This window comes from Parus major, chromosome 13 (assembly GCF_001522545.3).
Source record: "Parus major isolate Abel chromosome 13, Parus_major1.1, whole genome shotgun sequence".
Taxonomy (NCBI): Eukaryota; Metazoa; Chordata; class Aves; order Passeriformes; family Paridae; genus Parus; species Parus major.
Genome location: NC_031782.1, coordinates 13,672,201 through 13,687,363, shown reverse-complemented (window position 1 = coordinate 13,687,363; position 15,163 = coordinate 13,672,201). Strand labels below are relative to the sequence as shown.

At 42.6% G+C, this 15,163-nt stretch overlaps 1 protein-coding gene across 2 annotated transcripts in view; it reads right to left on the bottom strand.

The window, feature by feature from the left end:
• Positions 1–15,163, bottom strand: part of WWC1 (WW and C2 domain containing 1) — a 66,805-nt gene that overhangs the window by 24,319 nt on the left and 27,323 nt on the right. For both annotated transcript variants that reach the window (XM_015641916.1, XM_015641917.3), the window contains exons 2-8: positions 11,694–11,803; positions 6,576–6,779; positions 4,823–4,899; positions 3,820–3,899; positions 2,801–2,930; positions 2,309–2,455; positions 1,217–1,290 (exon numbers count right to left, since the gene is read on the bottom strand). In XM_015641916.1, coding sequence (XP_015497402.1) covers positions 1,217–1,290; positions 2,309–2,455; positions 2,801–2,930; positions 3,820–3,899; positions 4,823–4,899; positions 6,576–6,779; positions 11,694–11,803 — 822 coding nt within the window. The remainder of the gene's footprint in view (positions 1–1,216; positions 1,291–2,308; positions 2,456–2,800; positions 2,931–3,819; positions 3,900–4,822; positions 4,900–6,575; positions 6,780–11,693; positions 11,804–15,163) is intronic.

Here is a 15,163-nt window from a genome sequence, read left to right as displayed (position 1 = left end):
AGGCTTGTCACTATTCACTTGCCCCTCCTTGGAAAAGGATAAAGGAGGAGTATTACTCTTCAATCTGAATGTGTAAAGTCAGTGTGAATTAAATTGAAGCCTTCAGCAAAGCTTAAAAGTAAAAGGCAATTTTACTACTGCCTAATTAACCACTGCATTTGAAGGAGTGGTATTTTTAAAGTTGCTTTAAAAAGTCACTGAATGATTTGAATGTCAAGGTAGTTTGGCAAATCTTGGACTGACAAAACAAACAGTTCTGGTAAAATTGCTCCACCTAAGGAAAGAAGTATAAATTTGTGCCAAAAGCAGTTGGACACACAGTTCTGCCACAGATCAAATTTTATGGCACTGAGAAACACGGCCTATTGGCCATGCCAGTACACCAAAATGAGAGCATTATTAGTAACCTCAGCCTTAAGGCTCTTATTTCTAACCAGAGGCTGGAGAAAAAACCTTCTCTTTGCATATATCCCAAGCACAGATTGTACAAACATATCTGAACTTTGTTATTCTGGAGTTGCAAAGTCCCTCTAGAGCAGTTAGAAGTGAAGAAAGTCACCCCCAGCAATGGTTACATCACTGAACAAAGACTAGGCCAGCCAAAGTCTAAGTAATAATTCTTGGTGGATTTTCATTTAACTACACAGTTGAGTCAGCTACTATCTATTAAAAAGTAAATCTTGGAAAGCTTTTGCTTAAATTGGCCTGTTAAGTAGATAGAATTTTTTTTTAATCTATTCTTCATTCATCTGAGATCAGAGGGCAAAGGTGAAAACTTACATTCTTACGGATAAGCTCTGGAATTGCAGCCATTGACCGTATTTTGATGTAAGGTGTTAACACAATATACAATTTCTCCTTATCACACTTAGGCATGCAAGCATTCATTCATTTCAAATAAGGTAAGGAGATGCCTTGCAGTACAGTCTCCTTATTAGGAATGGGGAAACACTGGCAACAGGTACCAGAACCACTTATGTCCCCATAGGTGTGGCCAGACTGAATTCTTTATGTATTAGTCACACCTCAGTAATTTCTAGGATGGTTATTCATTTCTTGAAAGATAACACTGGCCCAAAAAGCCTATTGTCTCAAAAATTACCACATTTACATAGCAGCAATGCTGGGTTTCAGTCTGGAGGCACCTCTTCTAGTGAAACTTATCCTCAGAATGAGCTCTGTGACAACCAAAAAGGGCAATGGGCCAAAGAATTACCTTCTCTTTGCCTCTTCATACTGCAGCCGTAATCGCACCTTCTCGGCCAGCTGGTTACTGCTGCTGGCAATAAACTGAGACAGAAACATCAAATCAGCAACTTAGGAACCACTCCTCTTTTGGTATTTCCTTGACACTGTTACAAGTGACACTTGATCTTGTCAGTCATTTTCTAGTTAAACCAATCACAGAACACAAACGTGCTGCATTTAAATAAACTGTTAATGTTTTTTTCAAATACTTAACCCAAACAAGATTCAAAGGCCTTTTCTGGCCTAGAAAGAAGAGAAAATCCACCACATCTGTCTTGGGCTTCTATTTCTGTGAACACACATATACCTTAGCAATCCTTCTTCTTAAATGCTCTTTTGCATCCTTAAATGCTGCACTGTATTTTGGTTTGAATGACATCTTGCTTTGGCTGTTAAAGACAAGGGACATCATATCATGCCCAAATCTGCAGATCTTTATTAACATGTGTGGCCCTGACTGAAAGTGGCTGCAAACCTTTAAGTAAAGGTTCACAGGAGAGGCTCTGTGCTGTCCTGTGAGAAATAAGATGTACCCTCAGCACTGATCGAGTCCCTACCAAAGCTGGGACCAACCTGACACTTCTGATCTCCTTGCACATGTGGGACTGAAGGTTTATGAGCACTACAACTTTGGAGCCATCAAAATATCTACACATAAGCTGTTGTTCTCACTTGTAACCCAGTGAAACACTCATAGGGGAAGAGTCCTCACTGGAGCTTAGCCCATACAGACCTGCTGAATGTTTCTTGTCTTGTAACTTATCACTGCTATAAAGAGCTAAGGGAATATTTATATAACAAAAAACTACACCTACAGGCCAAATCAAACTTCCTATCCTTTTACTCCTACCTGGGTTGCTCTGATAGAGACAATGTGGGGAAACATCACGTTGCCCTTAGAGATACATTAACACTGCACACAAAGTCACTGCAGTTTAAACCAGGAGAAGCTGTGATTTCACAGAAACTTGTCCATGCTTGGAAACTCATGGTGAGGTAGTTCTACACACAGTTCAGAGGAATGTCTCCATGTGCACAAGGCTTCCCACACATTACTCACATTTCCTGAAACATCTGTCTGGGAGCTGACATCCATGTACTGCCGCGGGAGCAGAGGGCTGGAGCTTTCCACAGACACACTGCTGGCCCACAGGTCTGACTGGGATCCTCTGTCATTCACAAAGCTGTCTTTTAACCTGGCTAAGCTCTAAAACCACAAAAAATCATGAGGTGAGTTCACTTCTGCCCAAAGTACCTCAGCAGCTACATAACTTTAGCCTAGACCCATGACTCAGATCTGACCATGTTTGCTATGCCCACTCAGACTCTGCAAACTAGAGGTCAGGCATGGCTGGACTGTGTTTTACACTTCTCATTTACAGCATCTGAAGAACTGCAGAGGCTGCAGTCCAACCACAACACAAAACTAGTTTATGTTAATAGAAATCTCAATTATGTATCTGAAATACAAAATACTTAAATTACTTCTCAGAAATTCAATCTTCTAGCAATGGTGACATAAAATACTACAAAAGTCATATTGTTTCAATACCTGAATGAGGTCTTGTTTTTCCTTCTCCCCTGATGTGATGGCCTTCTTGAGAGCTTTCATTTCACTTAAAATGGCTTGTGCCTCATCAAGTTTGTAGCCACCTTGAGTATCAGACATTTTCATGTCAATTCTGTATAGAAATTTAAAAAAACCCAGTGAGCTAACATTTAATAACATTCAGTTAATTGAATCATCCTAGATCCACGCATCTTGACATGGATTTTTAACAAAAATACACTCCAAAGTATAATAAGGACAACAGAAGGAACAAAGGACCCCACTCCCAACTGCCTAAGTTACTCCACTCAGCAGTACATTACACTTCAGAACTCTAATTTCAGCAATATCATCTCTTTGACTCCTTAGGGAGGGCAAAGGTGCATACAAACCCCCCAAAGCAGTGTTAGGACAGCCTGCTGCTAGCTGCCTTGTTCCTAACCTAGAGAGGATCAGTTTAGCCATCTATGAGAATCACCTTATTTTCAGTCATGATTTCAAAAACAGGCACAGACTCACATGCACAGATGTATTTGCTTGCACAACCTAATTACAAGTCACCTCATCCTTCCCTTTCCTCAAAGGAATTCTACCATGGTTGACCCTTATAATAAATATTTATCTAAAAGATGCCTGATGTCTAGTCACACAAAGGCAAGTACCTGAAACTTTTCCTCCCACTCTACCTCCAGTTTTTCCTCAGTGCCCTAAACCAATGGCTCTTATGAAGACAATGGGCTGTAGTGACATTCACACTGAACAATACTGAGTAAAACAGAGTATCTGTTAACTGATGGGACCCTGGTTCAAAAGCTTTTTGCCATGAAATCTGTTCTAATGTGGTTAATCCCATACAGGCACTGATTTGAGAAAACTCCCCCATGGCTGTGTACTGCTTGCATCCTAAAGATATCAGCAGCATATTTCAGCTTATGTTATTTAGGCAGCTATTTATAAATGTAGTGGGGGATGCATTGCAAGCCAGAGATGTTCCGAAAAAAATATCCTGAGAACACACTTACTTCTTCAGTGTTTGAAATCCATGCTCTTTGTACTGGAGCTCTTGCTTCATGTGAGCAACTTCTCTCTTGAGTTTATTAACCTGCAGCAAGGTGTCACATTTTTAGAATGGTATTTTGTGTGAGTATTTAGGTACAGTGCTACCCATTCAACTCAAAACTTATTCAGTGTAGACTGTGCTCTAAACAAAGTTTCCAGGCAATCAGCACATCTCAAGAGCAGCAAACAGCCCTGACTGCCTCCTCATCAGGAGTTTATCACTGGCTAGGGTTTTATCCAGTAGCTGCTATTACATCTCTTAACAAGGGGCTCAAGGGAAGTTCCAGCCGTGCAAGTGGAAAAATTGAGAAAAATTCAAAAACGACAGCAGTGAAAGACATGTCAACTCTGCTCAGAAATGTTTAAAACCTTCCCAGTTATTAAAAAAAACCTGCTAAGCATCAGGACAGGAGTTACCCTGCAACATCTGAAGGCACCCTGCAATCTCCCCAATGAAAAGGCCGCACTGCACGAGTGGTGCATCATCAGCAGCAGGATGCTAATCCATATTGTAAATCCACTGACCCTACAGCTTGCTGTTTTATATTCCTCCACAGAGGCCACACTGACCTACTTTACTTCAGTCCTTTCTTCCTCCCAAACTGTGCTCTGCATGAGAGCACACCCTCCCCTGCTGACAGCCTGCACTAAGCCCTGCACAAAACAGCTGCCAGTCCCTGGGGAGGACCCACAGCTCTCCAGCACTGGAGGAGCTAGCAGGCAGCTCCACATCCCACAGCCATCCTGCACTGCCACTGCCAAGCCAGGCTAAAGTCTAAGGGGAATAAAACCACCTGTTTCAAATTCCTAAGACTGCAACATTAGAAAATTCTGTTCAATGACCTCCTAAATGGCAACATTAGCTCTTCCAACTGCTTTGGCATCTCCTTTCAGTATTTGCCATGAGGTCTGGAAATATTTGAAACCATTACTCATGGCAAGCAAAGGTCCATTTTTACTACTCACCCTGGATTTTGTAGTAGCAATCTCTGCTTTGAGGATCTCGGGGTCATACTTGGAACTTGATGAGGAGCCAGAAAGCACTGGAACAAATACAATAGCCAGTTTAGCAGCTCTGCCTTCCTCCCTACACTTTTACTGGTCCCACCACAGGCAGAGATCTCCCATCACTCCTGCACACAGACCTCCACACTTTGCTGGTGTAGGTCTGTTACCCACTTTCCTCATCTCGCTGCTCAAAGACAGGGAAAGGCAATAGTGCAGTCAAGTACTCCACAAAAAGTACAGACTGAAGGGGCCAAAGCATGTCCTGCATCTCCAAAGTCTGGATTTGTTCCAGGTTAACACACTTAACTCAAACTCCCAAACACTTTCACTCCATTCAAGAGTGTGGCTTCCTGCATTTCCAAAGGCATTTAACAGAACTGAAGGGACAGGCATTGCATGAAAGTTTACTTAATTATTTTTTTCAGACTTCCTCATTGAGCAAACAATCCACTGGATGTTTAGAAACAAAGAAAAGCAAAGAATGAGAAGAAACTGAAAAATGTGATGCAAGCCTTTTCACAGCCTTGAGGACATGACCAACCATACAATGTGTCACACCAGATTAAATCAATGTCCCATTAAGAGTAGAACTCTCTTCTCAGCAGTGGTTAAACCCTTCTGCCTCAAAAGGTACTGAAGCTCCCCAATGTGCAATGCTGTTAGAGGTAGCTGTAGGCAAGGGAGATATTTTGATCCTTGCAGCCATCAGTTTATGCCCTATAAAACATGGGAAAGCATTTCTAGTTATTTCTGTTTGGCTGTATTTTTCAAGGCAGATCCCATCTCTTATAGCCATGTAACTCATGTTCTCAGTGTACTGCTCTGGAACACCAATACTTGGGCAGAATGCTCCTAAGAAAAGAGCAAACCCAGTCATTTAGAGATGAGGGACAACACCCATGTCAAACAAGAACCCTTCAGCTGACAGAAAACTACTTAAAAAATTTTAACACCAGGCACAGGATTAGCCAGTGGAATTCTCCACCATCACACAACTCACAAGAGTGAAACAGGGGGAGGTTCTTGGCTGGCAGGAACACAGAAAATCTGCAATACTGAGGATTATAACAAAATTTTTGGAATATATGCAGGAAATAAATCCTATTCTGGACATTTTCCAGCACCTAAATAGTACCAGTATGGAGGAAATACAGCATTCTATAAACATTTCTGCACCAAACCCTGAAGAGGCATTGGTATTGATGTGTGTGAGACACAGAATATGGAGCACAAACCACTGTTCTTCACACACAGAGAGGCAATCCACCAGTGGTGACTTGGAACATGGCATAAAATACAGACCCTGAGCTCCACTAGACCATCACTCAACTGCCTGGGATACAAAACTGAAAAAGGGCCTGGAATACTATCCAAGATGCCTTGTTTCTGTACTTTAAACAGGGGAATCGAGGAAATTATTATTTAACTTTTTCACATTGAGCCAACCACTGCATTTTTTAGCATTTGTTGAAGCCCATGCAGAAAATCTGCACACTGACTCCAGTGACTGAGCCACACACGGGCGTGTTTCATAACAATCAGCCTTTACCAAACAGGTGCTGGGCAGATACCATTTCTGAAACAAACTGATCAAAGAGTGACATGGCATAACATCCCAGTGCTGTATCTAAGGGCCAGCTTCATGCCTTTTACTGTCCTACTGGGTCCACAGCTGAGGAAGTCACTGGTTAAGAGCTCACTAACTACTCACAGCTGGTCTGAGAGCCCAGTTTGTGCTCCCAAACATCGTGCAGCTGCCGATACTCTTGCTGGGCCAGTTCAAGCCTCTGCTGCTTCACTTGATAGATCTCCTTCTGGGCAGCAATGGCCTCCTGGGCCAGGACAAGGTAATCCTTCAGCATGTGCTCCTGCTCCCGGCGCCATTGCACCCGAGGGTCTTCTATCTGAGTCGTTTCTTGGAGAGAAAACAGAAGAAGGCAAGATCAACAGAATGCAGGTTTTTAATGTTGTCTGGAAAAGCTCCACTGTTTATGACATTTTAAAATAGTCTCTTGCCCCATCCCTGTAATAAAAAAGTTGAATAAAGACATTTTCCTTTTTTGTAAGGAGGTGACTGTTGATCCACAATGAATTCCAATGAGTTCTACCATGCTGAATAGAGTAATTCACAACAAAACTGTCATACAACTCTCCAACTCCTCTGCTGCTGCAGCTGCCCTGGTTCTAGCTCTTAAAAACATCCACCCAAGAATATGCATACACAGCTCTAAGATACTGACATTGACTGTTAGACTTATACTTATAGCAACTGCTTTATAACATTACTAATAAAATACCTCTACTATTTCACCAATAAAAAAACTCTCAGAAAATATCATTGCCACATGACTGCATTATACTGCACCAACAAGATGAAAGCAATTACAACTCTGCCCGCCCTCTTTGGCTGCCAAGTGGCCTTCACTGCTGAGGAGAAAGAAAACCTGCTCACTCAGATTCCAGAGTAAAAATAAAGTCTGATTAAATCACAGATTTGTGAAAGCATCTTAAACGACATTATATGAACAGAATCTCAGAGAGGAGTAAACAACTCCTTTAGGGAAAGCAGGCACAGCAGTAAATGACTGAAGAATATGAAGGACACAAAGAACTCCACTGAGTTTAGGGTAACACAGTGAATGCAGCAGTTACAACACTTCCATCTGTGTTACCCCAACACAGCCAATGCATTGCTTTCCAGGTTTCTAATAACGAAAAAGACCTAAGGTCACAGATATGCAGCTAGTCCTAACACTAATGAGGTAAATTTATTGTCAGTGTTTGTCTTTGTTTTGTGAAGAGGTGCCCAAAATATTTTTCATTTCTATTTCAAGGCTATTACATGTTCTTGTTTGGAGCAGGTTCCAATATTTAGTTGACCAAGTGCTCTGAACTGTCTAAACTAACATGCTTGAATAAGGATGCCTAGTTACCACATAATGAATAATTAATAGAAAGGACTTGCTTGAAACTATCAGTGGGAATCTAATCTGCATATCTTAAGAGCCTCTTTAAATATTTAGTAAAAGCTGCCAGAGTGGAAGGTATGAGCAGCTCTTAAGCGAGTCAGGCGTAAGACTAACACTGCTGTACAGAGGATGTGGGGAAGTTAGACAACATTCTTAGCAGCAGACCTAGAAATAAAGGGGTTTACCCAAGGGATGGACACTCAATCCTCTTCACAAGCTGTCCATGGTCATGCTGAGAAGAAAATTAATTGGCTACTCCAGCAGTAAGTAGTTTTTAACAATGTCTCAAGACCCAAAAGAATACATGGCACTTCAAATTATATAGCAAAACTTGGAGAAGCCACAAATTGCAATCAAAAAACCTCAGTAAATTCTATAGAAGCATTTCAACAAAGAGTCCTTTACAGGTCCTGCAAGGAGAAGCAGTATTTCAGCTGATATAATATGAAAACTAGGCCTGGACCTGAAAAACTGCCTCATAATATTATGAGGGAAAAGGAGCTGCTTGTGGCAGCTGTAGGTGCTGGTGCCCTCATAGATAGCACCATGACTTTAGAGGGAGCAAAAGAAAGATCAGGAGGACACAGAATCTGTAAGACTCTGAAATCCCATGCTCCTGCCTCGATTTGTGCCTCCAAATCCCATTTTCCAGATAACCATTAGCCAGATGAAGTAACTGCCTTCTCTCCACAGCTGAACCAGAAGGGGAAAGTCTGTTGTTACCCAGAGAGCTGCCCCCACGTTCCCAGACCTGCAGCTTCCCTGGACATGACTGCACAGCCACCTGCAACTGTGACTTGGAGCTCTCTAATTTCCAGCATAAAAAGTATGTTGGCAAAGTACCTGTGGCTCTTAAAGTCTGATGCAGGACACTGGATCATAAGTTTACCTCAGCATAAGTCTTCAAGCCTGGCTATTTCTAGTTTTATCTCAGACTAGCAGCCCATTTTTCCTATAATCCCAAGAAGGGTGGTGGAAGCTGCTGCAGGAAAATTCCTCTATTATAAGCAATGAGGAGGAAGACTGGAAAAGCCTCCAATCCTGAACACCGCTGTGAGGTGGTGAAGCACTGCCAGTGCTCCAAGCCCATACACAATCTGACCCAGGGAATGCTCACCAGACAGCTCCCAGAGAGGATGGACAACACACTGAGGTACTGAAATGCTTTGTGTCCACATTTATTCTAAATATTCACCTCAACCTTTTCAGTAATCAAAACACTAACTGTAACCCCTTGATCACAGCTTTGAGTTTGGCTTTCAAACATGTAAAACCAATCAATGAAAATGTTGGTCAAGGGCTCTCACTGAGCCCCAGCTACTGAGAAATGCAAAATACATTCAAAAAGAATTATAAAAGAATGATAGAAATGCGGGCTATTACATCATTTGTTGTCTTGTGAATTCCTAATTTAATGTTGAGTTTGTCATAAATAAATCTGCTTGCTTCATGGTGGAGGAATGTAGGCTTGCAATGCTTGCATCAGCGTAATTCCTTTGTGCAAATCACATTCCAAAGTTCTCCCAGAGAGACACACTCAAGGCTATGCATTAATACTGTATTAGGAATATTCTGGGTACTCAATTCAATTTAATTGTATTTATCTTCCCTCAGAGAGGTGGTTACAATTGTTCTCCATCTTGCTTCTTTTAATAGCTGCTGGCTTTAGATTTAAGCCTATCCTTGGGCTCATTTCTGATAATTAGTCTTGAGTACTTGTGCAGTATGAGCAAGACCCAACATGGATCCATCCCCTTTCCACCCTCAGCAGCTCCTTCCTGCCAGGGAATCTGCCAGCAACCTTGGAGAGGAAGGAGGTTTTGGACACTCTCCAGAGGATACTTCAACATAAACCACAAAGATGAGCTTCTTGATTAGGTTAAGCTAAATGGATGTGTTCTGCTCTATTGTGATCTGGATTAGAGCTGGGATAAGAAATATGTAATGAGTTTGTTTCTCTTCTTCTTAACTTTTTTGTTGAAATTCCCATTTAAATATTGTGGCCTCTGGCATCCCATAGAAGTGGAACTTTTAAAAAGGCACTGTTATTGAGCAGGTGTCAGCAGAGATGGAAGGCTTCTCTGCATGTCCCTGCATCCCATGGTGCCTGTGAGTGGCACAGAGCAGGGGTAACTGCCCCAGAACTGCAACCAGACCTTGCATGCTCACCCTGCACCAACTCAAAGGTATAAACAAAACCATGTTTGGTTTGTCCCAACTGCATTCAACCATTTAGGTTGGAAAAGGCCTTTAGGATCACTGAGTCCAACTACAAATTTAACAATGCTGGATTTTCTGCTAACTGAAACATTCCAGGGGTCCAACAGGCTTCCATGTCCCACAGCTTTAGGTCAAGGCTATTCTCCCATTCCTAGACAGTGAAATGAACACCAGACCTGGTCTTACAGACCCCTAGGAGACCTAAATTTGTGCCTTGCAACTTAGCACCTTCTAAAGTAAAGTTTGTCCACTCCTCTCCCCTGCAGATCTCCTGTGTGTGATCCTGTAGATTTGCTACCCTTTCTGACCTTCAAATAGAAAGAAAAATCAACGTCCCCTATCTTACAGAAAAATACTTACAGTGAAGTAATTTAAAGAGATGTCATCCTAAAATCACAGGATCTGCATGAGTTCTAAATAAAAGTATTTGTGTCACCTTACAGCTGGAAATGATCTTTGTATATTGCATACAGGATCTTTGTATTGCAGGGGTCAGTTAGGCTTTTTTCATTCTGCATTTTTAATACCCAAGAGACATTGCTAAAGCTTGGAGGGTGCAGTCTCAGGCCAGGTGAAATTGTGGCAGTTTTGAGAAAGAGAAGGGTGGGGAAATGAAGATACCCAAGGGGGGGGGGGGGGGGGAAATTCCACCAAGGAAAAAATTGCACCAGACTTCCACATTTTTATTTTTAAAAAAATCTTGCAAATTTGTAAAAAAAAATAAAAATAAATAAATAAGAAAAGAAGAAAAATAAAGTTCAAGTTCTCAGTTGAAGTCCTAGAAGTAGATTTTAAAAAATACCACAATTTCAAGGTACTTCAATGCACTTTTGTCTTTTAAAGGTTTCTCTCTTAGCATAAGTTGCAAGCTCCCCTAAAAGGGCCTGGCCATGGTTCTGCTGTGAATTTTTGGGCTGCAGCTGTTCTATAAAGAGAATCAGAATCACTGATTTGTTTTGCTTATTACTTTTTCAGGGGATTTGTTCTAGCATAACCCATTACTAGTTATTCCAGTAACATCTGTAATGATATATAAACCAGTGTATTTTCTTATAATTCAAATGAGCTTACAAAATTAACTCTTTTGGTCTACCAAGCAATCTAGCAAAGGGTGTGAGCAGTGGCTTAGTTTGAGGACACAGGATAGAGACACCACAAGCCTGAGCCCTGACCAGGACATCCCAAGCTTATTTGAGGGTTTTTTCTCCAGCAAGGGCAGTATGAGCTCCTGCAGCCAAGGGAGCTCATGCTCATTCAGTTCACCCCTGCCAGGGGAATCAACACAAGACCTTTGTACTGTTTCTGATGGTCTTGCCACAGGGACAAATTCCAGGCTAAGAACAAACTCCAGATCAGTGCTACCCAGTTGGACTCTTCAGTAGAACCAAATCTGACAGAGGTGTGCCCACAGTATAGGCTTGAACGTGGCTGCCAACTTGAAGACTACAACCCAGAAGGTCTCAAATTCCTGCTTAGAGAGGGAAGTACTTTGTATGATGAAGAAGAACAGGATTTGATTTCACAAGCTGCAGATCTCATCTACTCTAAAACACACTGTTAGCAACTCTGTGGTTTTTTGTTCAGTATATTTTAATACAGGCATAAATCGCTCTGCAGAAACACAGCAGCATGTCACTTACTGGTGTTGTGGTCTATGTAATAGACTCCAACCTGAGGGTCATAAGCTTCTTCCCATCCTAAGGGCAGCTCATCACTGATGCAGTCAGCAAAGGTCAGTGGTTTAGTATACCTGAAATGCAAAATAATATTTAGCACGAATAAAAGAACACTCCCACATGCCTGTTCCAAACAACTGACCAGAAAACAAATGCCACAAGGGCTTCAGTATCAAAAACAAAGAGACTTGAAAATTATTTTAAAGCTTTTGTTCTTATCATATAACATACCACCAACTCTTCTATTTCTCCATCTGAAGTTAGAGCAGGATGAATTCATTCTGACAGATTTCCAGAGCCTTGCCCGGCTCAGCCAGTACTCACTCGACAAAGGAACGTTAAGAACTTTGCCAGAAACAATTCCTGTCTCTCCAGTGAAAGAACAAGACTGTTTGCAGGCAAGTCCTGTACCAAAAATATGTAGACAAGAAGGAGCAAGATGAGAAATGCAATTTGCATAGCATGAATAAGTAAGACTGAACAATCAATAGCAAGTGCTGAGGACTGTGGGACCACTTGCCATGCAACTTCTCTCATTTGCATTGCAATATGCTCTGTTTCATTAATGACAAACAAGATTAGTTTCTCAGTATCAGAAAACGTGTAACCCACTCTGTCTGAACAAGGAAGTATTTCCACAGCTCTGCTCTGATGAGTTTTTCTATTACAGACCACATCCAGCAACACTCTGAAGGCTTGTATGGCTAAACACAAAGCTTAGAGTGCCCACTCCTTGAGTGACCCCAGAGATTTTAATCACCGAAACCATGTCCCTTTCCTCCCTTTGACTCAGAGTTAATGAGGTTCAGCTTGCACCAACAAAACTACAAACCAAACAGCACTGCAGGGAGGCACAAGCCAGGAGGAATTAATCTTGCAGGTGCCTCACATTCCCAGCTGCCAAAAGCACAGTATGCCAGAGGCCCAGAGATCCAACACACGGTGCTCTGTGTGGTGTATGTGGAAGGGGGCCGAGTCTGACTTCCCAGAGGAGCCCTTGTGGCAGAGCACAGGACACAGGGGACAACAACACAGTCCCTTTAGGCAGGACACACCGAGAGCAAAGGGCTGAGCAAGCACCCACAGAGCTGTACCCAGCTCTGCCACATGCAAGCAGTACATTGCAGGGAGGCAAAGGGGGACACACAGCAGGGCTGCAACCCACTGCAGGACACTGAACAGCTTCTAGCAAGTCTTCCCTAGCCAAAGGTCACTGAGGAGGGCTGACAGAGTTTTACTAAGTTCTGAGCAGATGTCATCTGGAGGCACTGAGAACCAGCTGGTACTCCCATATTAACATCTTACAGTCACTATTTGTTAAGAGTCTTAGGAAAAAAGCCTTCAACCAGAAGAGATTCAACATAAAATCAACATTTAACAACTAATGTAATTCCCCCTAAATATGACCTGTAAGTCTGGTATGCAGTAAGAATGGGGTGGGAACATTTTTGTAAAAGCCATGTAAGCCACTAACACCTCTAATTTAACTGCTGTTGCATTTCCCTCTCAATGCATTGCCTTTGCTGTATGAAGCAGAGTTTGAATCACTATTCTCTCACAAAATTTCAATTTAATTTAAAGCTCTGCAGTGCAAAAGAACTCACAGCTTCACAACATAGAACTGTGAAACTCTCCCAATAAAGTTACACTGAAGGGTTTATTTTTACAGTTCTTAATTTAGACTGTGTACCAAAAGTGTGTTTGTATAGAAAATAGAGATTACCTGAAAATAAAATAGAATCTCAATGCTTGTGATTGTTATCCCTTATCCCTTGTTCTTCCCTGTGGATCAAGCTGTTTCCTCAGCCTGAGTACCCAAGATGTGCTGCTCTGAGTTGATCAAATCAAAGATGCACAAGGGTAAAAATGCAGAGCAAGGTCAGATACAAACCACTCTCTGGAGATAACAGAGATGAAAGTGCTGTAGCAAACGTGCTGGCAATGTTAAGTTAAACACCAGGGTTAACACTTTCCCCCATCTCTGAAAGTGGCATCTGCTTTTATTTAACGACAGTGGTTCATGTGGAAGCAGCACAGGTAGGGAAGAGGGAGGGCACAGTGCTAAATGCTGAAGTAGATGGACCTGCTCCCATCCCTGAGAGGGGCACAGTCATGCTGGGATCACAGAACCATGAAATGTGCTGAGCTGGAGGGGACCCACAGGGATGACTGAGTCCAGTCCCTGTCCCCGCACAGACACCCCAAGAATCCCACCCTGGGCATCCCTGGAGCAGTGTCCAAGCTCTGGCAGCCTCAGGGCTGTGCCCATTCCCAGGGGAGCCTGAGCAGTGTCCTACCACCCTCTGGCTGAAAAAAACTTTTTCCTCTATCCAACCTAAACCTCCAGGCTCAGCCTCGTGCTGTTTCCTCAAGTCCTGCAAGTGGTCAGGTACAGATCAGTACCTGCCCCTCCGCTTCCCCTCACGAGGAAGTTGCGGACCACAAGATCTCCCCTCAGTCTCCCCTTCTCCAGGCTGAGCAAACCAAGTGCTCTCAGCCACTCCTCAGAAGGCTTGGCCTCCAGACCCTTCACCATCCTCCTGGCTGTCCTCTGGACACTCTTGAATGGTTTAATGTCTTTGTTTTTATTGTGGTGCCCACAACTGCCCCCAGGAATCAAGGTGGGGCTGCAAGACCACAGAAGTCCAAGGGGTCTTTTCCCCTGCATCATTTAGTTAGTGACACTCTAAACACCTCTGTGAATAGGCAGCATGACTGCCATTCTGACACTTCTGTAGAGAGCTTTGTAAGAAGAGATGCAATTCCATCCTGGGTTTGCAGTCCCTGGCATTGCACATCCAGCCCAGCAGAGTGATTAAACCAGGAGCCATGCATCTCCCATGTCCCAGCTACAGTGCTCAACATTTTTGGTGAGTGATCCAAGCAAGAATCCCTCAACGTGGAGCAGTAATTAAACCCATACTTAAAGTATATTAGCTGAGGGCGTGCTGCAGACATAAAACACACCTCAGTAAATTGTGTTACACACTGAGTGGTTTCTTGCAGAATTCTGCTCAAGAATCACACCTAACATTAATATTAAACCCTGTCTTGGTAATAAACAAAAACCAGTGTAGAGCTGCACTATCAGCTCGAGGTCTTTGGAATACTTTCATCAGGGAATGGCACTGTAGTGCCAACTTTGGTGCTCCAAAGTGCAACACCAAACTTAGAAAGCTTCTGTTCAGCTTTTGTCTAGTCCTATTTTGTTAGAAGCAGCTGAATTCCTTACAGAACTGCTCAGAAACTGTCAGACTCAATAGGAAGCCAGGACCAAGCAACTAAAGGATGCTTATTCCTATTTTCCATATGAAATGCAATGCATGAACTACATCCAGCCAGTTCTTTCAGTTAAGAGTTTTGGAAAAAGGAAGAAAAAAGCAAGGCAGGATCAGTCTGCTATAGCAATGACACAAGCCAACTGGAGACTTGCC